This window comes from Pristiophorus japonicus, chromosome 7, assembly GCF_044704955.1.
Source record: "Pristiophorus japonicus isolate sPriJap1 chromosome 7, sPriJap1.hap1, whole genome shotgun sequence".
In the NCBI taxonomy this organism is placed as follows: domain Eukaryota; kingdom Metazoa; phylum Chordata; class Chondrichthyes; family Pristiophoridae; genus Pristiophorus; species Pristiophorus japonicus.
In genome coordinates, this window is record NC_091983.1 from 36,347,762 (window position 1) to 36,371,095 (window position 23,334).

A 23,334-nucleotide genomic window follows, 5' to 3' on the forward strand; every position below is an offset into this window, starting at 1 on the left:
CAAAAGATCACAAGCATGTTCCTAGATTTTATGGGTCTATTAGTTTGCCATTGATATAAGAAAAGTTATTGGCAGTATAAAGGAAGCAATTCAAGCACATCTAGCAAGAGTAACAGCAATAAATCCAAGCCAGTGCAGGCTTGCAAAAGGCAGGTCATGCCCAACAAATTTATTGGAGTTCTTTGAAGGTGTAAAAGAACTGATGGATGATAGCAATGTGGCAGATGTTATATATCTTGGCTCTGTAGTGCCATTTGATCAGGTTCCTTAATGAGAGTTACTCGAGGAAGATAAAGTGACGGATTTCTCAGAATTCTTTTTTTGCAAGGCACTCACAATAGGCATGACTAAAATGAAAATAAATTGTGTCCCAGATGGATCATTATTTGGGTAAGTAATGAGCCTGACATGAATGATAGTAAATTGGAATAATGCAGGTGAGACCTGTAGAATTATCTCCTACCCTCTATACCCCTTCTCCTCACTTCCCCCCCGATTGATCCTGGACTTACAACCTTTCATAACATGTATTCATGATGATGGAGATGTTGTACATAGAATGTTTAAAATGCTTGTGGATTGCATCTAGTTGTATTGGAAAGCAGAATGGCTGAGAAGAGGAAAGTGGCTCAAAGAGATCTATGGTAATTTGATAATGAAACAGTTAAATACCAAGTGACAATAAACATTGGAAATTATAGAGGAATAGATACTGTTGCTGAAATAGTAAATGTGATTATGCATTAGTGCTGTATAATTAAATAAGGCACAAGACATCAATATTTGTGGTGCTACTTGAAACAATGACATTTCATCATGTTGCATGTAATTGCCATGCAATTAAGAATGCACACATGACAGAAATCAGCCCATTGGCACCAACACAGCACACTTACTGGCCAATAATTATCTCCCAACCTACACCATTAAACCAGATTATCTGGTCATTATCACATTGCTGTTTCTACAACCTTGCTTTTCGCAAATTGGCTGTTACGTTTCCGACATTACAACAGTGACTACACTCCAAAAGTACTTCATTGGCTGTGAAGTGATTTGGGACGTTCTGGCATTGTGGAAGGTGCTATATTATGGAAATTGTTTTTTTAGCTAAATTGTCCATATATGTGAATTCTTAACTATAATACTGCTAATCCTCATAGTCCATAAAGCATCGATGAGGCCACACTAAGTTGCATTAAAATGTATAGATGCTTTGGGAAATGGATCCAAGAAGGGTGACAAGGAGAGTATCAGATGCAAGTCAATGGGCAATGAAAGGAAGACTGGGGATGAGAGACTATGGAGAAGCACGATTGAGGCATTTGTCGCCAATTGATGGAGGAAGAACTACTCCGGTTGCTATGTTTAGTGACATCCTAAACATGTTCTTTTTGAATGCATTTCAAACATTGCTACGCAAAGCCCTTCTTCCCCCATGAAAGGAAACTGAGCACATTTAAAAATCTAGTTTTAATATTAGAAGCTTAATGGATTCAATGGAGTTGGTTTTCAACTTACTGCCCAGGACAAAAACTAGCTTTGCTGATCAGCCACCTGTTACAGAAACTATCCTGATTTTCACTTCCACTAATTTCAATGGAAATAGAACGATGGCAATTGCGATAATGGCAGCCAATCTGTAACATCAGTTTTACACCCGCAAGTTCTAAATCTGCCCCAAAATGTCCTTTGCTTAATTGAAGGTTGTTGAGGCCAATTCACTAAATATATTCAAAAAGGAGTTAGATGTAGTCCTTACTACTAGGGGGATCAAGGGGTATGGCAAGAAAGCAGGAATGGGGTACTGAAGTTGCATGTTCAGCCATGAACTCATTGAATGGGGGTGCAGGCTCAAAGGGCCGAATGGCCTACTCCTGCACCTATTTTCTACACCTATGTTTCTATGAAAGTTCTGCGAGGAGCATCGCTGATGTATATTTACAAAAGCAAGATACTGTGGATGCTGGAACCTGAAATAAAAACAGAAAATGCTGGAAATCTGATGAAGGGTCATCGACCTGAAACGTTAACTCTGTTTTTCTCTCCACAGATGCTGCCTGACCGACTGATGCATATTTGATTTTTGTTATCAGGATTTCCTGGCTTCCAGCCCTGGCATCCCTGACAACATGCAGCCTGAGAAACAGCAGCAAGATTGCTGTGTGTTCCAAACATATTATTCTCAGTCAAGCAAGCTGGATTGCAGATGCTGTTTTCATCTTGTTTGATTGTTTTTATTTGGGGAACACAATTCAAATGAGTTACGGCAGTTATTTTAGTCATATAATCAATCAGTGGTCGTCATCTTTTTGTTGTCTCCACAGTTAATACAATCCCACAGTAGTGTTTTTCGGAATCTAACGGTAATTGTGCAAAGTGACAGTCAAATTAATTTCTGTCTCCACATTTGTAGTAAATTGTAATTCATTACCACATGAAGATACAAATAATTGTAGCGCTTGAACCTATTTGTCCTATAAAATGTGTTTTATGCTTTACTCTTTCTGACAGGGATCCAGATCAGTAATGCTTCATTAGTCAAGCAGTACACAGTATATGTATATATAAATGTGCCATTTAAGAAAACAGATGCACACCTAAGTTCATCAGTAAAAATGTGTCAGCTGTAAGCTGCAGATGATATTTAATTTGCATCCTCTTTCTTAGTCTCTATCTATGTATTATCCAGGGTTTCAATATTTCCCTCCAGGCTTCGGTGCATTGGTGGAGTATAATTACTTCAGGATGTTTCAGTTTGGTGATGTTCACTATAATCCACTGCCAAGCCAAATATATGCATAATATACACCTCACCTCCATTTGTTGTTGTGTAGGTAAATATGTAAGTCAAATTGCAAACGCCCAAATCTCACACACAACAATGTGATGAATAACTGTGAATGTGTTTTTAGTGGTGCTAATTGAGAGGCAAATGTTGGCTAGGACACTTGGGGAACGTCCTGGTCTTTCTTTAAAATCTCGCAGCAGAAGAATGAGATGTGATCTAATTGAAATATATCAAAGATATTCTTTAGGTGGCTTGATAGGGTTAATGCTGAGAAAATGTTTCCCCTGGCTGGGAAATCCAGAACATGGGGTCACAATCTCAGAATAAGGGTTTGGCCATTTATGATTGAGATGAGGAGAAATTTCTTCATTTAGAAGGTGGTGAATCTTTGGAATTCTCTACCTCAGAGAGCTGTGGATGCTCAGTCATTGAGTATATTCAAGACTGAGATCAATAGATTTTTGGGAACTATGGGAATTAAGAGAAATGGGGATAATATGGGAAGGTGGTGTTGAGGTAGAAGATCTTCCATGATCTTATTGAATGGTGGAGCAGGCTCGAGGGGCCGAATGGCCTACTCCAGCTCCTATTTGTTATGTTCTTGTGCTCTTATGTTCTTATGTGTGTCTAACATATTTCTGGCATGTCATTAAACTAAACACACTTAAGTTATAAAATAGTTTAGGGCAGGTAATTCGCAGTATTTAATCAAATAACAACCACAAGTGTCACATGAACAGTTCCAGTCAGGAGATGCCGATCTGATTTGTAAAAAAAATCCCAAGTCTCTCCAACTTTTCTTCCAACACTAAGATCGGCCTTGTAGTTCTATGCTGCACTTTCTCGGGTGCTTGAATCCCTCTGCTGTTTCATAGATGGAATTTTTGTCTGCAGTCTTGATTATTATGAGCATTGGGAAACTATTTTTAGTGAAGAATAAAGGGGATGGAGTGTGCCTTGCAGAAAGCACCCTGCCTGGAACCTGGTGGAACAACTCTTCTGAATAATTCAGAACTGAATTACGCACAAGTTTATAAGACCTGGGGGCCGAAATTCAGGCACGCCAGAAAGCTAGCGCATCTACGATTTTTTTACCTGTTTTTACCGCCTGGAGCGATGAGGCGGTCTTCCAATCGATTTTTTGCACTTTGAGCTTTTTTTCACGTCGGACCGGATGTCGGTCATAATGGGGGTGGAAGTGCGGTGGTAAGCGCGGAGGTGGTGAGGGGCGGAAGTTGTGGTGGGACTGAGTCCCCGCCACTGTCACTCAGCGGCAGAGTGTGTGCGTCACCACGTCTCTCCCCTTATTTAAAGGGGAGCGAATCGACGATTCTGCTGGTTCGGCCACTGGGCCACCAGGGAGGGTTTCAGCTGGGCCAGCAGCGTGGCACCCAAGAGAGGCCTGGCCGAACCCGGGGCCATAATTGTCCGGCTGATTGGGAAGTCGGTCGGCAAAAGTAAAAATATGACGGCCGAGGCAGTGCGCCCTCCCCTTGAAGGGCTGCCGTGCAGCCATGCCTCACAGGCAAGAAACCAGGTGCACCGACAAAAAAAAATTGTCGGGAGCACCGTGGGGTGGACCAAAGATTTATTCAGGTAAATTTGGGGTGCAGTGTGCTGGAGAGCAGCGGTGCGTGCTTTGATGACACGCTTGCGGTGGTCAGGGTGGAAGTGGGGACAGGCCGAAAAATCCACGAGGTGAATTTGGGTTGTGGCGGCCAATTGACTGCAACGTGATTCCACTGCATGGCCACTGCAAAACGGTGGTAACGAACCCTGAATCTCGGTCCCCTGGTATATTAAAACTTCTCTGTTCTTTGTTGCCAAATGAAGATTTCAGTTTTCAACATAAAAAAAAGTCAGTCTTTACACTAACTATAATTCAACTTGGCTTTGATGGGATTTAGAACACAGATCACAATATAATTAAGTACAGCAAATTAACGCGATACCACCCACTTGCCTGCGAGGATAATCTGTAGTAATATTTGTGCTGAAATGTTAATCCTTTGGAAAACAAAAGATGTACAGTAACTGGTACAACTAACTGATTAAGATTAATATTTTATCCTTGAAAGTGTTACAAAAGCAAACGCAAGTGTGAAGTAAGAACATATATTTTTTTTAAGAACAGGAAAAGACCTTTGACCCCAACAAGCCAATCCTTTTTTTTATAGGTAGACCCCCAACTACCCACCATATCCCTCAGGTCCTTTTTTCCAAGAACACATTTAATTGTAGCGTGAGCTGATTTACATTGTTCGTTTTAACAGGCTATTAGAAAATACACAGTTCTTCAAGATTAAGAAAATGTGAGTGCTGAGAATGGTTGTCAGGCCGAAGGTGCACTGAGGTTACTGTACCTAACTAATTAGCGCACCTTTCCAGCACAGCATTAACCTTGTCCTAGCCTAATAGGGGCTGTCCAATGTGCAGCCAGCAGCTCAAATATAAGGAAATGTGTACACTTAAAGGCAAATCACTGCATATGGGAGAAAACATTGTGTCACTTTATAGGCTTCACAACTAATTTAAAATAATCTTCAAACATTACCAAAGCTGGAAGGAGAAGGAGGAGCACGGCAAACGTGAAGGAAATGGAAACCCGTGAAGGCATGAAACAGAGTCTGTTTATAAGAGTTTGAGGGTTGCAGGGTGTAACACCTTTGAGAGCTGCAAAGTTGATGTGCTGTTGCGTGATGCCTCTTCCTTTCCACAAGAAAGGTGATGCATGATTTTGCTCCTTTTAAGCTTGGCCTATTGCTTGTTTGATGCATTTTTGGTCATCTGACTGACCACAATATGATTAGGCATACATCACTGGGTTTAGCTTGAAAGATCCAGTGGCATAATAATTTAATGCACACCCACTGAAAGAAGTCAATCCTTTGGAGCCACATGCCTGCAAGCAATGCCACAGCTATGTGATCAAGCAAGTATAGTCAATGTGGACCCTGGGATGAGGGGGGATGCTCACAGAATGCATTAGGTCCATTTGCACTTGCCTTTGTCCCTTCAAGAGTTGGTTTTCTTCTTCCAACTGTAATTTGTTTTTTCCATTGAAACCCCTAAAAAAATTCTCCATTATGGTTTCCACAAGTAAAATAACATTTGGAACCCAGATGCTTTTGCCCCAAAATAAAAGTTGTGCAGTGCAAAAAAGATTAAAAACAATAACAAAAAATGTAGCAATAAAATGCAGATAAAGTAATATTATAAGCAAAACTAACAAAAATCTTTTGTAATAAAAAAAATGCAATGAAGCCTTTAAGAAGCCATATCGCCAGGCCTGGCCATCCACATGGTGCTGTGTGGTTTCAATTGGTGAGCAGCACTGTCGATGGGAAAGTGGTGAGAAAGCCCCAAGAATCAGCATGAGAATTATCAAATAATTTTTTGAACCTGAAACCAAACTTGCGATGGTTATCAGCACAGTCTCCAATCGGCAACTTTTCTCTTTAGTACTGGTACGGTAGCATAGTGGTTATGTAGCATAGCGGTTAAGTTACAGGATGAGTAATCCAAGGTCTGGATTAATGATCTGGAGACAAGAGTTCAAATCCTGCCATAGCAGCTGGGGAATTTAAATTCAGTTAATTAATTAAATCTGGAATGAAAGACTAGCATCATTAATGGTGACCATGAAACTACCGTTGTAAAAAAAAGCATATGGTTCAGTAATGTCCTTTAGGGAAGGAAATCTGTCGTCCTTTCCCAATCTGGCGTATATGTGACTCCAGACCCACAGCAGTGTGGTTGGCTCTTAACTGCCCTCTGAAATAGCCTAGCAAGCCACTCAGCTGTATAAAGCGGCTCACCACCACCTTCTCAAGGGCAATTAGGGATGGGCAATAAATGCTGGCCTTGCCGGCAACGCCCACATTCCGTGAATGAATAAATTAAAAAAAAATGTAGGCTGCTGTGAATTGGGAGCACTCAACTGTGTGCCTGATTCTGCGATTCGTACTGCCGGCTGCTGATAATCTGTGTTACCAGCGGATCCTCATAAAGCTTTCACATGTCTGTTATACTTTTTATTCTAATGCGTTGATTTTAAACATGTATTCACCATACTGAACAATTAACATGTTCAATTCTCTTCATAATCTTGATTCTCCAAAAGAGAATGGGGTATTATCTTGTAAGGTTCAAAAATTCACTAAAAGCCTAAAATGCGCAAGAAAATGTACACCTCATTCATACCAGTTATTCATACATAGCAATTTTGACATGACTTCATATTGATTACATCAACCTACCAGCAGCTTTAAGATAAATTAAATATCACACTGTCAGATAATTGTGGCATTTAAAATATTGCTTAAAACTGCTCTCATCTCCAATATAATGGGCAACACATTTTAAATATTCAGCAGTCACCGAAGACAACCACACAGAAAATAAACAAGCAATCGCAGGATAAATATAATACCTTCACTTATTATTTAAACATATAATTGCTATTGAAAAAAATATGGGTTTCATGCAGTATTTAATAGGAGAATAATGACACCAAGCTTTCTAGCCGTTATTACATACTTACTTGCTGTCATTATAACAAATTTATTCTAATGAAACCAAACTAAATTGTGTACTAATGGGCTCCACTGGGAACTTAAGTTGCTATGAATAACTTACTTCAATGTTAGCTAGTTTAATAGCTACAGAACTCAATGGCAAGATGCAATCAGACAAATTATGCTGATTGTATTCAAGGAACCTGTTCATTTTCATTAAATAATATACTCTCGCACTTCGCCACAATTAAAAATATAGGACAGTTATTTATTTGCTTTTCATTTTACTTAGTGACACTTTCTGTGCACCAGATTTACAGATGTCAGGGCGGTGGAACGAATTATTTTTCCCTTGGGCTGGGGAGAGCAGCTGAATGGAAGATGTGGTGCTTGCAAACCATGACAGGGGGAAGCTAGTGAGACTGGGAGATTAAAAAAAAAATCATAGCTATGTTTCTATTGATCCAGGCTGCAAACATTTAGGGGTGGGGGTGGGGTGTGTTCCGGGTCAACACCCAGGCTTGACTGCCTGGTGGGCTCCACTTGCAGCCCACCATGGATCTGAACGCTGTCAATTCTGCACTCTTGAGCATCCCCGATTATAATCACTCAACCATTGGTGGCCATGCCTTCTGTTGCCTAGGCCCCAAGCTCTGGAACTTCCTGCCGAAACATCTCCACCTCTCATTCCTTCTTCAAGACGCTCCTTAAAACATACTTCTTTGACCAAGCATACCTGCCCTAATTTCTCCTTATGCGGCTCGATGTCAAATTGTTTAATCTCATAATACTCCTGTGAAGCGCCTTGTGCCGTTAAAGGCGCTGTATAAATACAAGCTGTTGTTGTTGTTGATATGGTGCCTTTCATGACATCCTGATGTCCCAAAGCACTTTATAGCTAATTAGTACTTTTGTGTCCTAACTTGCACCAAGTCCCACTCATCCATCACCCCTGTGCTCACTGACCTACACTGGCTTCCGGTTAAGCAAAGCCTCAATTCAAAATTCTCATCCTTATTTTCAAGTCACTTCATGGCCCCGCCCCTCCCTATCTCTGTAATCTCCTCCAGCCCCACAATCCCCACCAGATATCTGCACTCCTCTAATGCTGCCCTCTTGAGCATCCCTGATTATAATCGCTCAACCACTGCTGACCGTGCCTTCTGTTGCCTGGGCCCCAAGCTCTAGAACTCCCTGCCTAAACATCTCCACCTCTCTACCTCTCTTTCCTCCTTCAAGAGGCTCCTTAAAACCTACTTCTTTGATCAAGCTTTTGGTCACCTGCGCTAATTTCTACTTGTGCGGCTCGATGTCAAATTTTTAACCTCATAGTACTCCTGTGGAGTGCCTTGGGGCATTTCACTATGTTAAAGGTGCTATATAAATACCAGTTATTGTTGTTGTTATCTTTCCAGTGTCCGGATTGCTGGGAGTTAATTGCGAGGACCATGGGAATAATTTCATAGCAATCCACCCCACCGGCCCCACCTCCATCTGACATCACAGTCTTCCACAGGGTGGACGGAACTTCCTCTGCTGCAAACCCCCAACCCCCTGTCCAGCCACTCCTCTGGCTGGAGACTCAGCAGTTATGGGCCCTACCTGATTTCCCGCCCGCACCCCGATATTGTGCCCCAGGCCCCATGAAAATTTGAAGCCAATGATTAGACCAGTTCTTCCCCCCAATGCTGCTTAATCCTTACCTGAGAGGTACAATGCACTTGTTTGAATTTCCATTTCCCACACCACTCATCTGTAACAAGACTGTGAACATTGACAATTTCATGTCGATTTGTATCCAATTTTTTGACTGTATTGTGCTGTGAACTCATTCTTATTAGGAACTGGGTTGAGACTACTCAAAGTCATATCATGTTGGGATTTTACCACTTGACAGGGAAGAATTTCAGGACTCAGGATTGGATACAAACTGTGGTCCTGGAGGTGAATGGAAGCCCCCCGTTGTGCTGCCAAGTCTTCGACAAGCTCCTTAGATTAAAATTTTGCTAATGGCCCTCCAAAAATGAATATATCTGGCAATAATGCAAGAAGTATAAATTTGCAATATGAAAAGAAGTTCAAAGACATGATGCAAAATAAGAAGTATTAGAATATAAGAGAAGTCAAAATGTACCATGGCCTGCACACAATTAAAATGTAACTGTTTTAAAACTGGTGATGATGCCCCTGTAAGTCACATAGCCAAATACTGGATTAATTGGTACATGTCAGCATAAATGTTGTGCTTACTTTTGTATTCCAAGTGATAGCCAGCTCCTGCCACACTGATGTCAGAATGAAAATGCAGATAGAGCTGATTGGATGTGCTGTTCAACAATGCAGGGACCATGGTACCTAAAAATAAAATAAAAATGTCCTTCTTTCAATCCAACTGTGTTACCAAAAAATTAGATCCAAATTTGACCCCTTCAGTAAACAGAGCTGCATCTGTAATATGATTCAGACTAACTACATTCACAATTGAGCGAGTTATTCAACTGTTGATATTCCTTATCTCTTTTCAGCAACCAAGTTACCTGTAACAGCGAAGACTGTTTACTTTTACCAGGCTGAGTAGCAGATAGGGAAAACATTTGGAAAGAGACAAACAGAAGTGATCAGTATTGGATCCTTGTCCTCTAGTTCACCTCCATTTCACTATTGTAAACTCTCTTCAGAAGGGATAGAGACTGAGCAGAGCAGAAACCACAATCGTAGCCTCTATTAAGGCAACTTTTTTTCTGTCCTGATTGGAAGTGCTAAGTGCTGGCAAGTGCATAAAAGATAGAATATGAAATCTTGCTGCATGCATACAATAAAAATATTATTTCAATAGCAGCTTGCTAAGATGTGGTACATAAACTGTGCAGAGCCATGTTTGTTATTGGCAGGAATTCACATTTGCTTCAGTGAAAGTGTTATCCAGGCTGTAGGCCCAGTAGAAACTTTGAACTTCCCATTGGTGTAGTGCTGCACGTGTTAACGCTGTAACTTTTCTATGTTCACTACTAAGTGACAATAAACCATTTATACATTGAATTTAGTTCCTGTACTCTTTACAGAGATGAAAATGAATTCCTATTTCATTTGATATGCTCCCTGACGATCACCGTTGGTGACTTTAGTGGCTCATGCCCTCTGTCCGTGAATGCCAGCTTCACACCAGAGGCGGATAAATGGGAAATGCTGTCTGTATTTATGGACGTTGCTGTGCATGGGTTGAGGCGGACAGATGTTACGCTGAAAGCACTGCTTGCTACTGTTACCTTCCCCCACCCCTCAGTGATAAGTGATGAAGCAAATTACAAAAGTTTCAATCATAAAATATAAAATCAAAAGATGATGTCATCCAGGGCTTTGGATAAATAAGGATTGTCTGTTGCAAATACCCCAAATGATCAATTATTTTACAATTTATTACAGCAGGGGTGTAACACAGCAAAGTAACACAAAATTGGAGACTCGGTGCTGAGTTTTCAGACCTGCCACTCTGCAGAAACAGGGTGGTAGCACCCCGAAAATGGTGGGCAATGACCTACTGCCCTGTTACCACCATCAGTGTGGGCACAGCAATGTGCCCCCGCATTTACTGCTGAGCGGTCAGATTATCCCCCTGAATCAGGTGATAGGCCCATTTAAAATGGTAATTGGGGTTGTATGCACTGTTCCCTCTCATTTTTTAGTCACCACGCAGCCCCTTTAAGGGTCCATTTAAAATACCGCGCATGCACAGTCTTTACAATGAAAAGCCGGCTGTACGGGTTCCATGCAACATAAGAGGAACGTTGATTGTATGACGCACATAGGATGCTGATTGCCATATTTGGACTGAGCTGGGCAGAGTTTGGGCTGTGCAAGCTCCAGCCAGTATCAGGTGGCAGTCTCACTGAAGAGGGTCCTGGAGGTGAGTTCTTCTTCTTCATTTATGTGGACCTGGGAGGAGCAAGAGTGCCACCCCAGGCTCCAAAACCCAGGCTCGGCCACTGCCACTCTTTTCATTTGGCTTATCTGGCATATTAAACTGATGTCATTGTGGGAGGCCCTGTTCACACTGAGAGATGGGAACACAAAGTGCTGATAGGGCTTCAATACGACAGCACTGATTCTGAGACCTGTGCTCCCGTCCACTGAAGCTCTGCACCTGGAGCAGGGCCTTGGCAAATTACCCCTGATTAAATGGGCAACTGAATAAAATGAAGCTCCTGGAAAAGATTTTCACCAAGGCTGCATAAAATGCTCCTGTTGCATTTGGTCTATAGATATGAATATTAACATTATAACAGTTGCTATTTCTTTTGATTAAAAACAACCACAGGATATTTGGTACTATATTCTTACCTGAGAAGCTTCCAAGTATTGGTGCAGTTGCATCTCCCCCATCATATATTTCTAAGGAATCCCAGTTATGCTCCGTGGCAAAGCTTATCACTTGAATCTATTCAACAAAATCAGTATTTAATCGCAGTAAAATTCAAACTTCTGCACAGCTTGATCAGCTCACTACAGTGAGATCTGATACACAAACTACATATAAGTGCACAAATTATAAACACTCTTAAATATTGCACATCAAACTACTACGTTAGTCATAACACTTGGTAGAACTTTCTTCTTAGTCAGTGTGAAATCTGTTTAGTTACTGACTGCCCAAAGTTTAGAAGTACATTGTATACCATGATTAGCTAATATTACTGTTGTTGTAATGTTACCCAGTACTGCTGTTATCCTAGTCCCATTTATATCAACAATCACACTCCCATACAAAAGATTCTACAAAGTGTTATTTCTGTATAATTCGGACCCAAATTCTCTTCCTTCAGTTTACTTCTGTAATCATTATAAAATCAACAGATATAAAGCTAATACGAACAAAGAAATGATATCACCAGGCTATCTGTATGAAGTGTCAAATTAGTCTCACATATATGCCAGCAAGTCAATAGAATCACATGAACTTAAGGCAAAAAGTGTTCTTTCTGCAGACAAACAACTTGCCTGTATACCTGCTCCCTCGGTTACCGTGATTTTCCACACACAGTTCAAGCTGTTACCATACGGCTCTGGGTAGCCTGGGGACAGGATGGTGCCTCTGCGTTCCGTCAGATTTCCATGACAAGGTACTAGAAGAGAAAAAGACCTCTTAACATGACGCCACTGCATCTCGCTGCCGATGAACCAATGTGTAGCCGTTTGCATCTTAAACAGCTGAGTTGCCCATTGCACTACCAGAAGTGCGATGGAGAAGGACATCTACCCACCCACAGACTGTGACCATGTTCCAAAAACATAGGGCCTGTAAATAGAAGGTATGGTGTGGGGGAGGGCACCCACACCAGTTCCAGCACTACTGGGGCACCCAGCCCTGTGGTCCAAAGGGGGATGTTGGAGCAGCACCTTGGTTGTCAATGGGAACACAGTTTGGCTGAAGATTTTCTTTTGTAACACCGTCTTGCTGTTGGGTCCCAAAATTCAAAATGGCTATTAATCTCTCGTGGATCAATTGTCATTTGAATATGGCATGGTGGGGCCCATTAAAAAATGAGTGTGCCTGCTTCATCCAAGGGGGCATTTTCCCCACCCAGATGAAGACCAGGCCTCAGTTCAACTGCACTCTGATCTAGCCAATTGCGAATGTGCTCTACCCCACCAAGAGGAGGGAGCAAAATTTGTCCCAATGTCTCTTCTAAATGGGAACAGAAGAAAGTACTGAACTAGAGAAGATACAGACCCAATAAAATTTACCCATCAAACTGGGTAAAATTGAGACAGTCTCTGAACAGTCACAGGTTAAATGGTGCAAGAATTGTCCAGCCAACCTCTCACTGTAATTGAGCAAAACTCAAAGATATATAATCCACACTACTGAGTGCCAACCCACTGCGTTCCACAAATGATATTCTCATGGTCCAGTTGCACAGGGATCATTGTGTTCTGTACAATATTAGTTCATGTATGTCTGTTCTTATTATGGTTTTGCTCAGAATCTGTTTCACATCTGCTGCTCAAAAACCTTCTAATCTAAACAGATGGTGTTGGAAAACCACAGAGGATCAGCCAGCGTCTATATAAAGAAACAAGATGGTTGATGTTACCATATCCTGTCTTTTCCTTTTACAGATACTGACTGGGTTGCTGAACATTTGCAGCTTTTTCTGGTTTTGTTTCAAGTTTGCAGCATTTGCAGGTTTTCATTCTTATTGTCTTATCTCTGGTTTTGCCTGAAGCTCGTTTACTTATTCATTTGTTTTACACACAGTCCCCCAGACTTGTCCCTGCAACAGTATTCAACATGACAATAGTTCCCAATTTCCCCAATTTGACCTCCAAGAATCATCCGAGTCAAATATACATTTTGATCTTATTTTTAGAACCAGGAGAAAAATTGAAACATACACTGTTTGATCATGTGAGACTGAATTTGTACGGTTTCCCTTACGATTTGATTGCGTTAAACTGAGTGAGTGCGCAAAACTATGGCAGATTGAGTTCAATGAGGGGAAGTGTCAGATCATCTACTTTGGATCTCAGGAAAACAAATATTTTCTACATGGTGAGAGACTGTGGAGGAGCAATGTGATTTAGATGTCCTTGTACGCAAAAAATTAAAAGATATAAAAAGAAATTAAAAGTCATAAAAAGCATTCAAAAAAGCTAACGGAATATTAACCTTTATCTCCAAGGGGCTGGAATAATAAAGTGGAGCAAGTTATGCTTCAGTTGTACAGAGTCTTGGTCCCCCACATCTGGAGTACGACATCAGTTTTAGGCACAAATGTGATTTGTATTCCCTTGGTTAATGGGTGGTCGGATCAAGGTGTTCCCATCTTACTCCGTTATCAGCTCACTGCGGTATGCCCTCTGCTCGGGCTCAATGAACACAGCTCTGGATGGTCACGTCGGTACTATCAATCACTTCTTGTATTCTACCTGAGCAAGACTGGTTTCCTTCGTCAACCTCCTTTAATCCCTACCCACTGAGCTCATAGCCTTGTGCCAAATATCAGTATGTGCAGCTGGATCAAATGGGCTCCACACACCAGATGTTCTGATTTCCTTTCCACACACATCAGATCACATCTGTTGCAGCAAGAATTTGCTGTCAAAATAACGGTGAGACAAATGGTGCTAGCTGTTATTTATGCATAAATGCTACAGCAACTTCAGGCGGGGAGCAGATGCACGGATAAATGCCAATAGAAAAAAGCTGTGCCGCTCCGCCATTAGCTTGGTGAGAATGGCATTTCACTGTCTGCTTCACCATTGACATGCATTAAATGTCACGAAGTTGCTGTATTTGTGCAGCAGTTACAAAGCTAACCTACTGCAGATATATGGGCTAGAAATTACTTTTAACGAAGTGATAATTGTTCATTACCGCCAGTCAGCTTCTCTGATATTGAAGATTAACTATTACATGTGTGCAGTCTCATTCCTTCAGGTTTCAAAATTTTTGGGGGAAATTTTAAAAATGTCAAATTTTAAATCTATTTTTTATTTCTCCTTTCTGTCTCTTTTGTCTCTCTCTTTTAATCCTATCTTTTGTTCCCTCTCTTTATTTCTCTTTCTGTACTTGATTTGACATTGAATTCACCCACTCTAATTCACCGTCCTTCAATCTGATTGGTTAAGAAGATACACTATTGGTTGCCCTGTTCACTCGGGTCCCAGATACCAGACTTCCCTCTCAGCACCGTTATCAGCTCGCACTTTCAGCAACTTTATGGGCACATTTTTTGGGGGGGCTGAAGTATTAGATGACCTGGGACAACAAAATCTGGCTCTTTTTATTGGCTTTTAATCAACTACCATCAACAAAGTATAATCAGTGACCCAATGATGTAATTGCATTATCCAGTTTATTACCACAATGTATATTACAATTTTTGGACATATTTTATCCATGGAATCTATAATCCTTACTGTATTATAAAAGTATTATTAATTGTAATAATATAAGTTGATCTCCTGTGGCATTGCACATGGTCAGTTGGGAACAAGCGTATTTTTTAAAGAAAAAGAAAGACTTGCATTTATATAGCGCTTTTCACAACCACCAGATGACCCAGGGCACTTTATAGCCAATGAAGTACTTTTGGAGTGTAGTCAGTGTTGTAATGTAGGAAATGCAGCAGCCAATTTGCACACAGCAATCTCTCACAAACAGCAATGTGATAATGACCAGATAATCTGTTTTTGTCATATTGATTGAAGGATAGATGTTGGCCAGGAAACCGAGCGAACTTCCTTGCTATTCTTTGAAATACTGCCATGGGATCTTTTATATCCACCTGAGAGTGCAGACGGGGCCTCGGTTTAACATCTCATGGTTGTAATTTACCAAAATTCCCTGGATTCTGGGGAGGTCCCAGCAGATTGCAAAACTGCAAATGTGATGCCTCTATTTAAAAAAGAAGGCATACAAAAAGCAGTAAACTATAGACCAGTTAGCCTAACATCTTGGTTGGGAAAATGTTGGAGTCCATTATTAAAGAAGCAGTAGCAGGACATTTGGAAAAGCAAAATTCAGTCAGGCAGAGTCAGCATGGATTTATGAAGGGGAAGTCATGTTTGACAAATTTGCTGGAATTCTTTGAGGATGTTACGAACAGTGTGGATAAAGGGGAATCAGTGGATGTGGTATATTTGGACTTCCAGAAGGCATTTGACAAGATGCCACATAAAAGGTAACTGCACAAGATAAAAGTTGGGGTAATATATTAGCATGGATTGAGGATTAGCTAACTAACAGAAAATGGAGATTCAGGATAAATGGTTCATTCTCTGGTTGGCAACCAGTAACTAGTGGGGTGCCACAGGGATCAGTGCTGGAACCCCAACTATTTACAATCTATATTAACAACTTGGAAGAAGGGACTGAGTGTAAAGTAGCCAAGTTTGCTGATGATACAAAGATGGGAGGAAAAGCAATGTGTGAGGAGGACACAAAAAATCTCTAAAAGGACATAGACAGGCTAAGTGAGTGGAAAAATTTGGCAGATGGAGTATAATGTTGGAAAGTGTGAGGTCATGCTCTTTGGCAGAAAAAATCAAAGAGCAAGTTATTATTTAGATGGAAAAAGATTGCAAAGTGCTGCAGTACAGCGGGACCTGGGGGTACTTGTGCATGAAACACAAAAGGATAGTATGCAGGTACAGCAAGTGATCAGGAAAGCCAATGAACTCTTGGCCTTTATTGCAAAGGGGATGGAGTATAAAAGCAGGGAAGTCTTGCTACAGCTATATAGGGTATTGGTGAGGCCACACCTGGAATACTGCGCGCAGTTTTGATTTCCATATTAACGAAAGGATATACTTGTTTTGGAGGCAGTTCAGAGAAGGTGCACTAGGTTGATTCCAGAGATGAGGGTGTTGACTTATGAGGAAAGGTTGAGTAGATTGGGCCTCTACTCATTGGAATTCAGAAGAATGAGAGGTGATCTTATCGAAACGAATAAGATTATGAGGGGGCTTGACAAGGTGGATGCAGAGAGGATGTTTCCACTGATAGGGGAAACTAGAACTAGAGGGCCTGATCTTAGAATAAGGGGCTGCCCATTTAAAACTGAGATGAGGAGAAATTTATTTTCTCAGAGGGTTGTAAATTTGTGGAATTCACTGCCTCAGAAAGCTGTGGGAGCTGGCACATTGACTAAATTTAAGACAGAAATAGACAGTTTTTTAAATGATAAAGGGATCAGGGGTTATGGGGAGCGGGCAGGGAGGTGGAGCTGAGTCCATGATCAGATCAGTCATGATTTTATTGAATAGCAGAGCAGGCTCGAGGGGCCATATGGCCTACTCCTGTTCCTATGCAAAAGTCAGCACCTCTGACAGTGCAGCACTCCCTCAGCACTGCACTGGAATGGCAGCCTAGATTTTTGCACTCAAGTTCCTGGAGTGGGATTTGAATCTACAACCTTCTGACTCAGAGGCGAGAGTGCTATCAATTGAGCCACAGCTGACACGTTACATGAAGGAAGGTTAGAGGAGGGTGAGTAGTTGGACCAGGACGTGCTGACATAATTCATGCTTTGATTTTATACTATCAGCTGCAGTTTAATAGCAAAGTAGATGAGAATTTGGAAAGCAGAGAAATACAGTTGGGAATAGATGCTTCCCTACATAATAGGCTGAGGAGCTTTGAAGAGGGGCCTGCTGGCTACAGTGGATGTGTGCATGCACTGTCACTTTAGCAAGGTAGTAAGGAATGGATGTCAATGTGGCACATAACAATAGGAAATCATTCTTGCCAAAATAAAAAAACAATCAATATTTATGTAATGTCCTCCAATCACTGGACCCTAACACCCACAATGAAAATGGGACTGAAATTCAGTATCATCCCGTTTGGGTGCACTAACAGTTGGGAGGCGTGAGACATGGCGCCAGGTGCTGAAGTCTTGCCCCATTCCAAAAATTCGCGTTACCGCCCCCAAAAGGAAGAGGAGCACTAAATCAAGCACTCCACTTCCTTCATTTGCTGATGCTGCAAATGAAAAAGTGATCATGGACCAGGGATGCCGCGCGATCAGCCCGGTACTCAAGCAGAGTGTCGGGCTATGCGATCATGGTCAGGGCCCCACGAAAAAAAACAGATCAGCAGCGGGAAAACCAAGTTAAGTTGGGGGTACTAACGGGAGGCGCAAATGCACCAAATTTCTCGCCCAGATGCCAAAGCCCAAATGAATAGATAGATATCTTAATTATTCTGCAACCCCTTGTGCTGATCCTATCTTTACTGACTTGGAAATAGCCCCAGATACTGCCTCACTTTATCAGCTTTTTCCATGGGCTAGCCTTTCTGTGCAAAATAGTTATCCAAAAGGACTGTGAGTTACACCCTCAGGTGTCAGACTTGGCTCAGTGTTAGCATGATGCACTCTGGCCCAGTAGGTTGTGGGTTCAAGCTCCACTCCAGAGACTTAAACACATAGGCTGACGCATAATCAATGCAATGTTGAGAAAGTGCTACATTGTCAGAGATAATGAGACATTAAACCGAGACCCCGTCTGCCCTCGTAGGTCAATGTAAAAGATTCCATGGCACTATTCAAAGAAGTCTCCTCAACCAACTAAAACAGATTATTTGGTCGTAGATCTCATTGCCATTTGTAGGATCTGTACACAATTGGCAGCTGCATTTCCTTACATTGCAACAGTGACTACACTTCAAAAAGTGCTTTCAGCTGTCCCGCGGTTGGGAAGGGTGCTATATAAATGCAACTTTTCTCTTTCTTTTAAATTTTTACAAGAGGACCAGTACAAGACAGAACAACAAGGAGATATGAAGAGTCACATCGATGAGCATGGGCACAGAGAACAGTAGAGAACAGTGGGATGAAGAAGAGAGATTCACGTGGAAAGACACTATGAAAACGGTGACAGGAAGGCCCCCAACATAAAAAGGGACATTGTTGAGAAAAAATACAGATGATAAAGGGAGACAGAAGAGAAGTAGAGAAAGGAAGAGCAGGCACACTATAAACACAGTTCCATACATGGAAGGTTAAAGCATCCCCATCATGCGACTGTGGAGCACCTAATCAGACCCTGGAGCACTTCATTGAGCACTGCCCTCAGAGGAAATTCACAGGCGGCCTACAAGATATCCACCCTGTTACACAGAAACTTTGGCCTGGCTATCTGATTAGATATTGATACTTAATTGTTTTTTTACTACTGCCATACGAAAGAAGAACACAATGACAAAAGGAAGATCAGCAACAAAGATAGATATAGGGCCGAGAAGAGCATGACCACAGAGCAGTACAAGTGCTGAGGAATGGGAGAGAAAAAGAAAGATAAAGATCAAAGAGGGGAGAGAGGTTAAATGTATCATAGAATCTCACAGCACAGAAGGAGGCCATTCAGCCCATCGTGCCTGTGCCGGCGCTTTGAAAGAGCTGTCCAATTTAGTCCCTCACCCCAGCTGTTTCTCATAGCTTTGCAAATTAATCCTCTTGACGTACATGTCCAATTGCCTTTCGAAGGATCCTATAGAATCTGCTTCCACCACTCTTCAGGTAGTGTGTTCCAGATTTCTTAACAACCTTCCTTTGAAAAATATTCTCCACATTTCCCCTCTAATTCTTTTGCCAATTATTTTAAATCTATGGTCTTTGGTTACCAACCCACTTGCCAGAGGAAAGAGTTTCCCCTACTTGCTCTATCAAAACCCCTCATAATTTTGAAACCTCTCTTAGGTTTCCCCTTAACCTGCTCTACTCTAAGGAGAACAATCCCAGCTCCTCTAATCATTCCACATAACTGAAGTCCCTCATTAGATAGTATAGTACTTACAGCAGAGAAACAGGCCATTCTGCCCAACAGATCCATGCCGGTGTTTATGTTCCACACTAGCCTCCTCCCACACCTCTTCAACTAACCCATTAACATATCCTTCTATTCCTTTCTCTATCATGCATCAATCTAGTTTCCCCTTAAATGTATATATGCTAGTCACTTCAACCACTCCTTGTGGTAGTGAGTTCCATATTCTAACCAGGCTCTAGATAAAAAAGTTTCTCATTAATTTCCTATTGGATTTATTAGTGACTATCTTATAATTATGGTCCCTAATCCCTGGTATCATCCTGGGAAATCTCATCTTTATCCTCTCCAAAGTCTTGACATCCTTCCTAAAATGTGGTGACCGATTTGTACACAGTATTCCAAATGAAGCCTTACCAGTGATTTGTAACTGTTTAGCATGGCTTTCTTGTTCTTCTATTCAATGCCCCTATTCACAAAGCCAATTATCCCATACGCCTTCTTAACCACCTTATCAACTTGCCCTATGACCTTCAAATATTTTTGACTATGTACCCCAGGTCCATCTGCTCTTGCATCCCCCTTAAATAGTACCATTTAGATTATACTGCCTCTCCATATTGTTCCTCCTAAAGTGCATCACTTCACACTTATCCACATTAAATTGCATCTGCCACATGTCTGCCCATTTCACCAGTATGTCTATGCCCTCCCGAAGTCTGCTACTATCCTCCTCACTATTTATTAGGATGCCAAGTTTTGTATCATCCTCAGTCCTTATACCCAAGTCCTGGTCATTTATATATAATAAGAAAAACAATAGTACTAATACTGAGCCCTGGGGGACCCCATTGCATACTTCTCTCCATTCACCACTACTTTCTGTCTCCTATCCTTTCGCCAATTACATACCCAAGTTACCACCATCCCTTTAATCCTATGTGCTTCTAATTTATGAATACGTCTGTTATGTGGTACTTAATCACATTCCTTTTGAAAGTCCATAAATACAACATCTATAATACTACCTTCATCAACCCTCTCTGTTACTTCATCAAAGAATTCAATCAGGTTAGTCAGGCATGATTTTCCTCGAATAAATCTGTGCTGGCTGTCTCTTATTAACCCATGATTCTCCAAATGAGAATTAATTTTATCCTTCGCAAGGGTCTCTAGTTGTCTTTCCACCACTGATGTTAGACTGACGAGCCTGTAGTTACCAGGTTTATCTCTCTTCCCTTTATTGAATAGGGATGTAGCATTTTCAATCCTCTAGTCTTCTGGCAATGCTTCCATATCCAAGCAGGGTTAAAAGATTATGATCAGAGTTTCTGCTATCTCCACCCTTGCTTCCCTGAGCAACCTAGGATGCATCCCATCTGGACCAGGTGTCTTGTTAATTTTGAGTGATGCCAACCTATTAAGCACTTCCAATATCTCTACTGCTTCCTCCTCTACTGCAACATTAACTTTATCCTCTTTATTTTGTGAAAACAGATGCAAAGTACTCCAATTTGGCTTCAACTGCAGTCACAGCACAAAGACTGGTCAAAGTCACAAATTACATCTTGTGAGACTGTACTCTTGCCTCAACTTTATCAACCACTCTGCCCCTTTGGGCACAATCCATTGTTCCATTTTACTCAATGTTTCCTTCACAGTCCACCTGCAGCCCATTGCTCTCTCCTGGTTCCTTTCTTGCATGACTTAATGCAGGTATTACACTGATGTCCAAGGATTCTATTCATATGGTCACCTCTGGTATAGCTTGAATCCCTCCTATTCACTATCTAAGTGTTATCCTTTGGTAACGTTATCCAGAAGTACGGGGTCAGGATCCACATGTATATTGATTACAGACAGCACTGCCTTGCTGTCTCTTCCATTGATGCAAAGGCTGTTGCCACTCTCTGAAATTGCCTGTCTGATATCAAGATCTTGAGGAGCCCAAACTCCCTCAAGCTGAATGCTGGCAAAACTAAGACCATCACGTTTGGCTTTCATCAGCATCTCTTAGCCTCTGGCCTCAAGACAATCAACCTTCCCAGTTGCCCATTCAGGAAGTTTGGAACTTTGCTGTCCTGCTTGACACTGAACTCAGCTTTCTTCTCAGCATCTGCTCCATTACCGTAACCACTGTCTTCCACCTCTGCTACACTGTCCACCTCTACCCCATCTCTCTCTTCCTCTTTTTAGTCCACGCTTTTGTCACAATGGATTTATAGCTGGCCTTCCAACTCCATAGCTCATGTTCTCACCTGCATGAAGTCCAACCGTTCTTATCAACCTCATCCTCTTCAAACTCCACTGGCTCCTTGTGTCCAAGCTGGCAGATTACAAAATTCTCATCATTTTCAAATTTCTCCATGACCTTGTCCACCCAGCCTTGGTAATCTTCTGCCTTACATTTCTGCATTCATCTTCAACTCCTCTAACACTAGACATTTTATCAATCTTACTTAACTTCTTTACTGGCAGTCACTCATTCAGTCACTGTGCTCAAGCCCTCAAGAATTCCCTACCCAGTACTTTCTGCCTGTTTTCAAAAGCTTCCTCAAACGCCTCTTCTTTGAGCATGCCTTAGTTTTTCATCCTAGTGCCTTCATTGCTCATCTCTTTTCCAATTCTCAATGTCCATTGTGTTTCTTAACCCAATATTTTAATGAGTTCTGAAATATCTTCCTGGATGTGAGAAACACTATATAAAAGTAATTAGTTGTTGCATTGATGAGAGCATGGGGCAGCTTTTCCAATTTGCACAGTGCAACAATGACATGAAGGGAACTTTGTGCCCACCCTCTAATTTTCAATTTTGAGCCTCATTATGCATTATAAGCATTCAATCCATTAGTCACCAGGAACACATAGAATGGAGAGTGGGTCATTAGCATTATCACAGCTACTTAAAAGGATGGAGCTTTTGCAGAAATGTCTTTTCTAATAGCTTATGAATTGAAATAATGGACCAATATCAAAGGAGAATACCTCATTCATCTTAAAATAACTTCACACAAAATATCTTTCCATCAAAACCTAGAGGCATAGTGTATGTTATTGCACTCATACCCCACGAAGGACTGCAGAATCGATTTTTCTTCATTTGACACGACATACGTTCACTATTTTAATGCTTTCAGGAAATGGCAGTAATTAAAAACGACGAGACATGTATGGGAGGAGGACACTATAAGTGAATCGCTTGCACGGGGCCACGATGAAAATCATTGGGTGGGAAAACAAAGAGGGAGTCAGAGAGAGTGAGGCCAGAGGCCTCCCCAATTTTAGGGTTAGTACTCTCCTTCTCATTCTCTTTATTCTTTCCCTGCTCACCCACACAAACATAGGACCATGGCATACAAAATACTTCCAGGTAAGTAATATCCAAAAGGGTATCATGTAGCCAGCACCCTAATCTATGTTCCTCTTCTCTTTCTATAGGCATGCCCCAAAAACTGGCAACAGCCCCCAGTATCAAAGAAGAGATCAACATCTCACAGAATCTGAGTTATTCAAACCATCTGGTGCAAGCACCAGCACAGGCAAGATTCACCATGGGGGATTTAAGCAGTAAGTTTGAGGAGGGAACATCAAAAGCATGAAGAGCAGCAAGTGGAGATTTTGGTGAAGGGACAGTGATTGGTGGGCAGAAGACCAGCCCACATTTTCATTTTAAAACCCAGAGAACCAGTCCGTTAGTTGTGCAGGAAGACATTGACAATGCATTGCATCATGAAAACTCAAGTGGCATCTGAAACC

General features: G+C 41.5%; 1 protein-coding gene across 1 annotated transcript in view; it reads right to left on the reverse strand.

Annotated features, from left to right (window-relative positions):
• Positions 1-23,334, reverse strand: part of LOC139266579 (CUB and sushi domain-containing protein 1-like) — a 3,131,815-nt gene that overhangs the window by 438,249 nt on the left and 2,670,232 nt on the right. The window contains exons 35-37 of the mRNA XM_070884173.1: positions 12,304-12,428; positions 11,647-11,743; positions 9,559-9,663 (exon numbers count right to left, since the gene is read on the reverse strand). Coding sequence (XP_070740274.1) covers positions 9,559-9,663; positions 11,647-11,743; positions 12,304-12,428 — 327 coding nt within the window. The remainder of the gene's footprint in view (positions 1-9,558; positions 9,664-11,646; positions 11,744-12,303; positions 12,429-23,334) is intronic.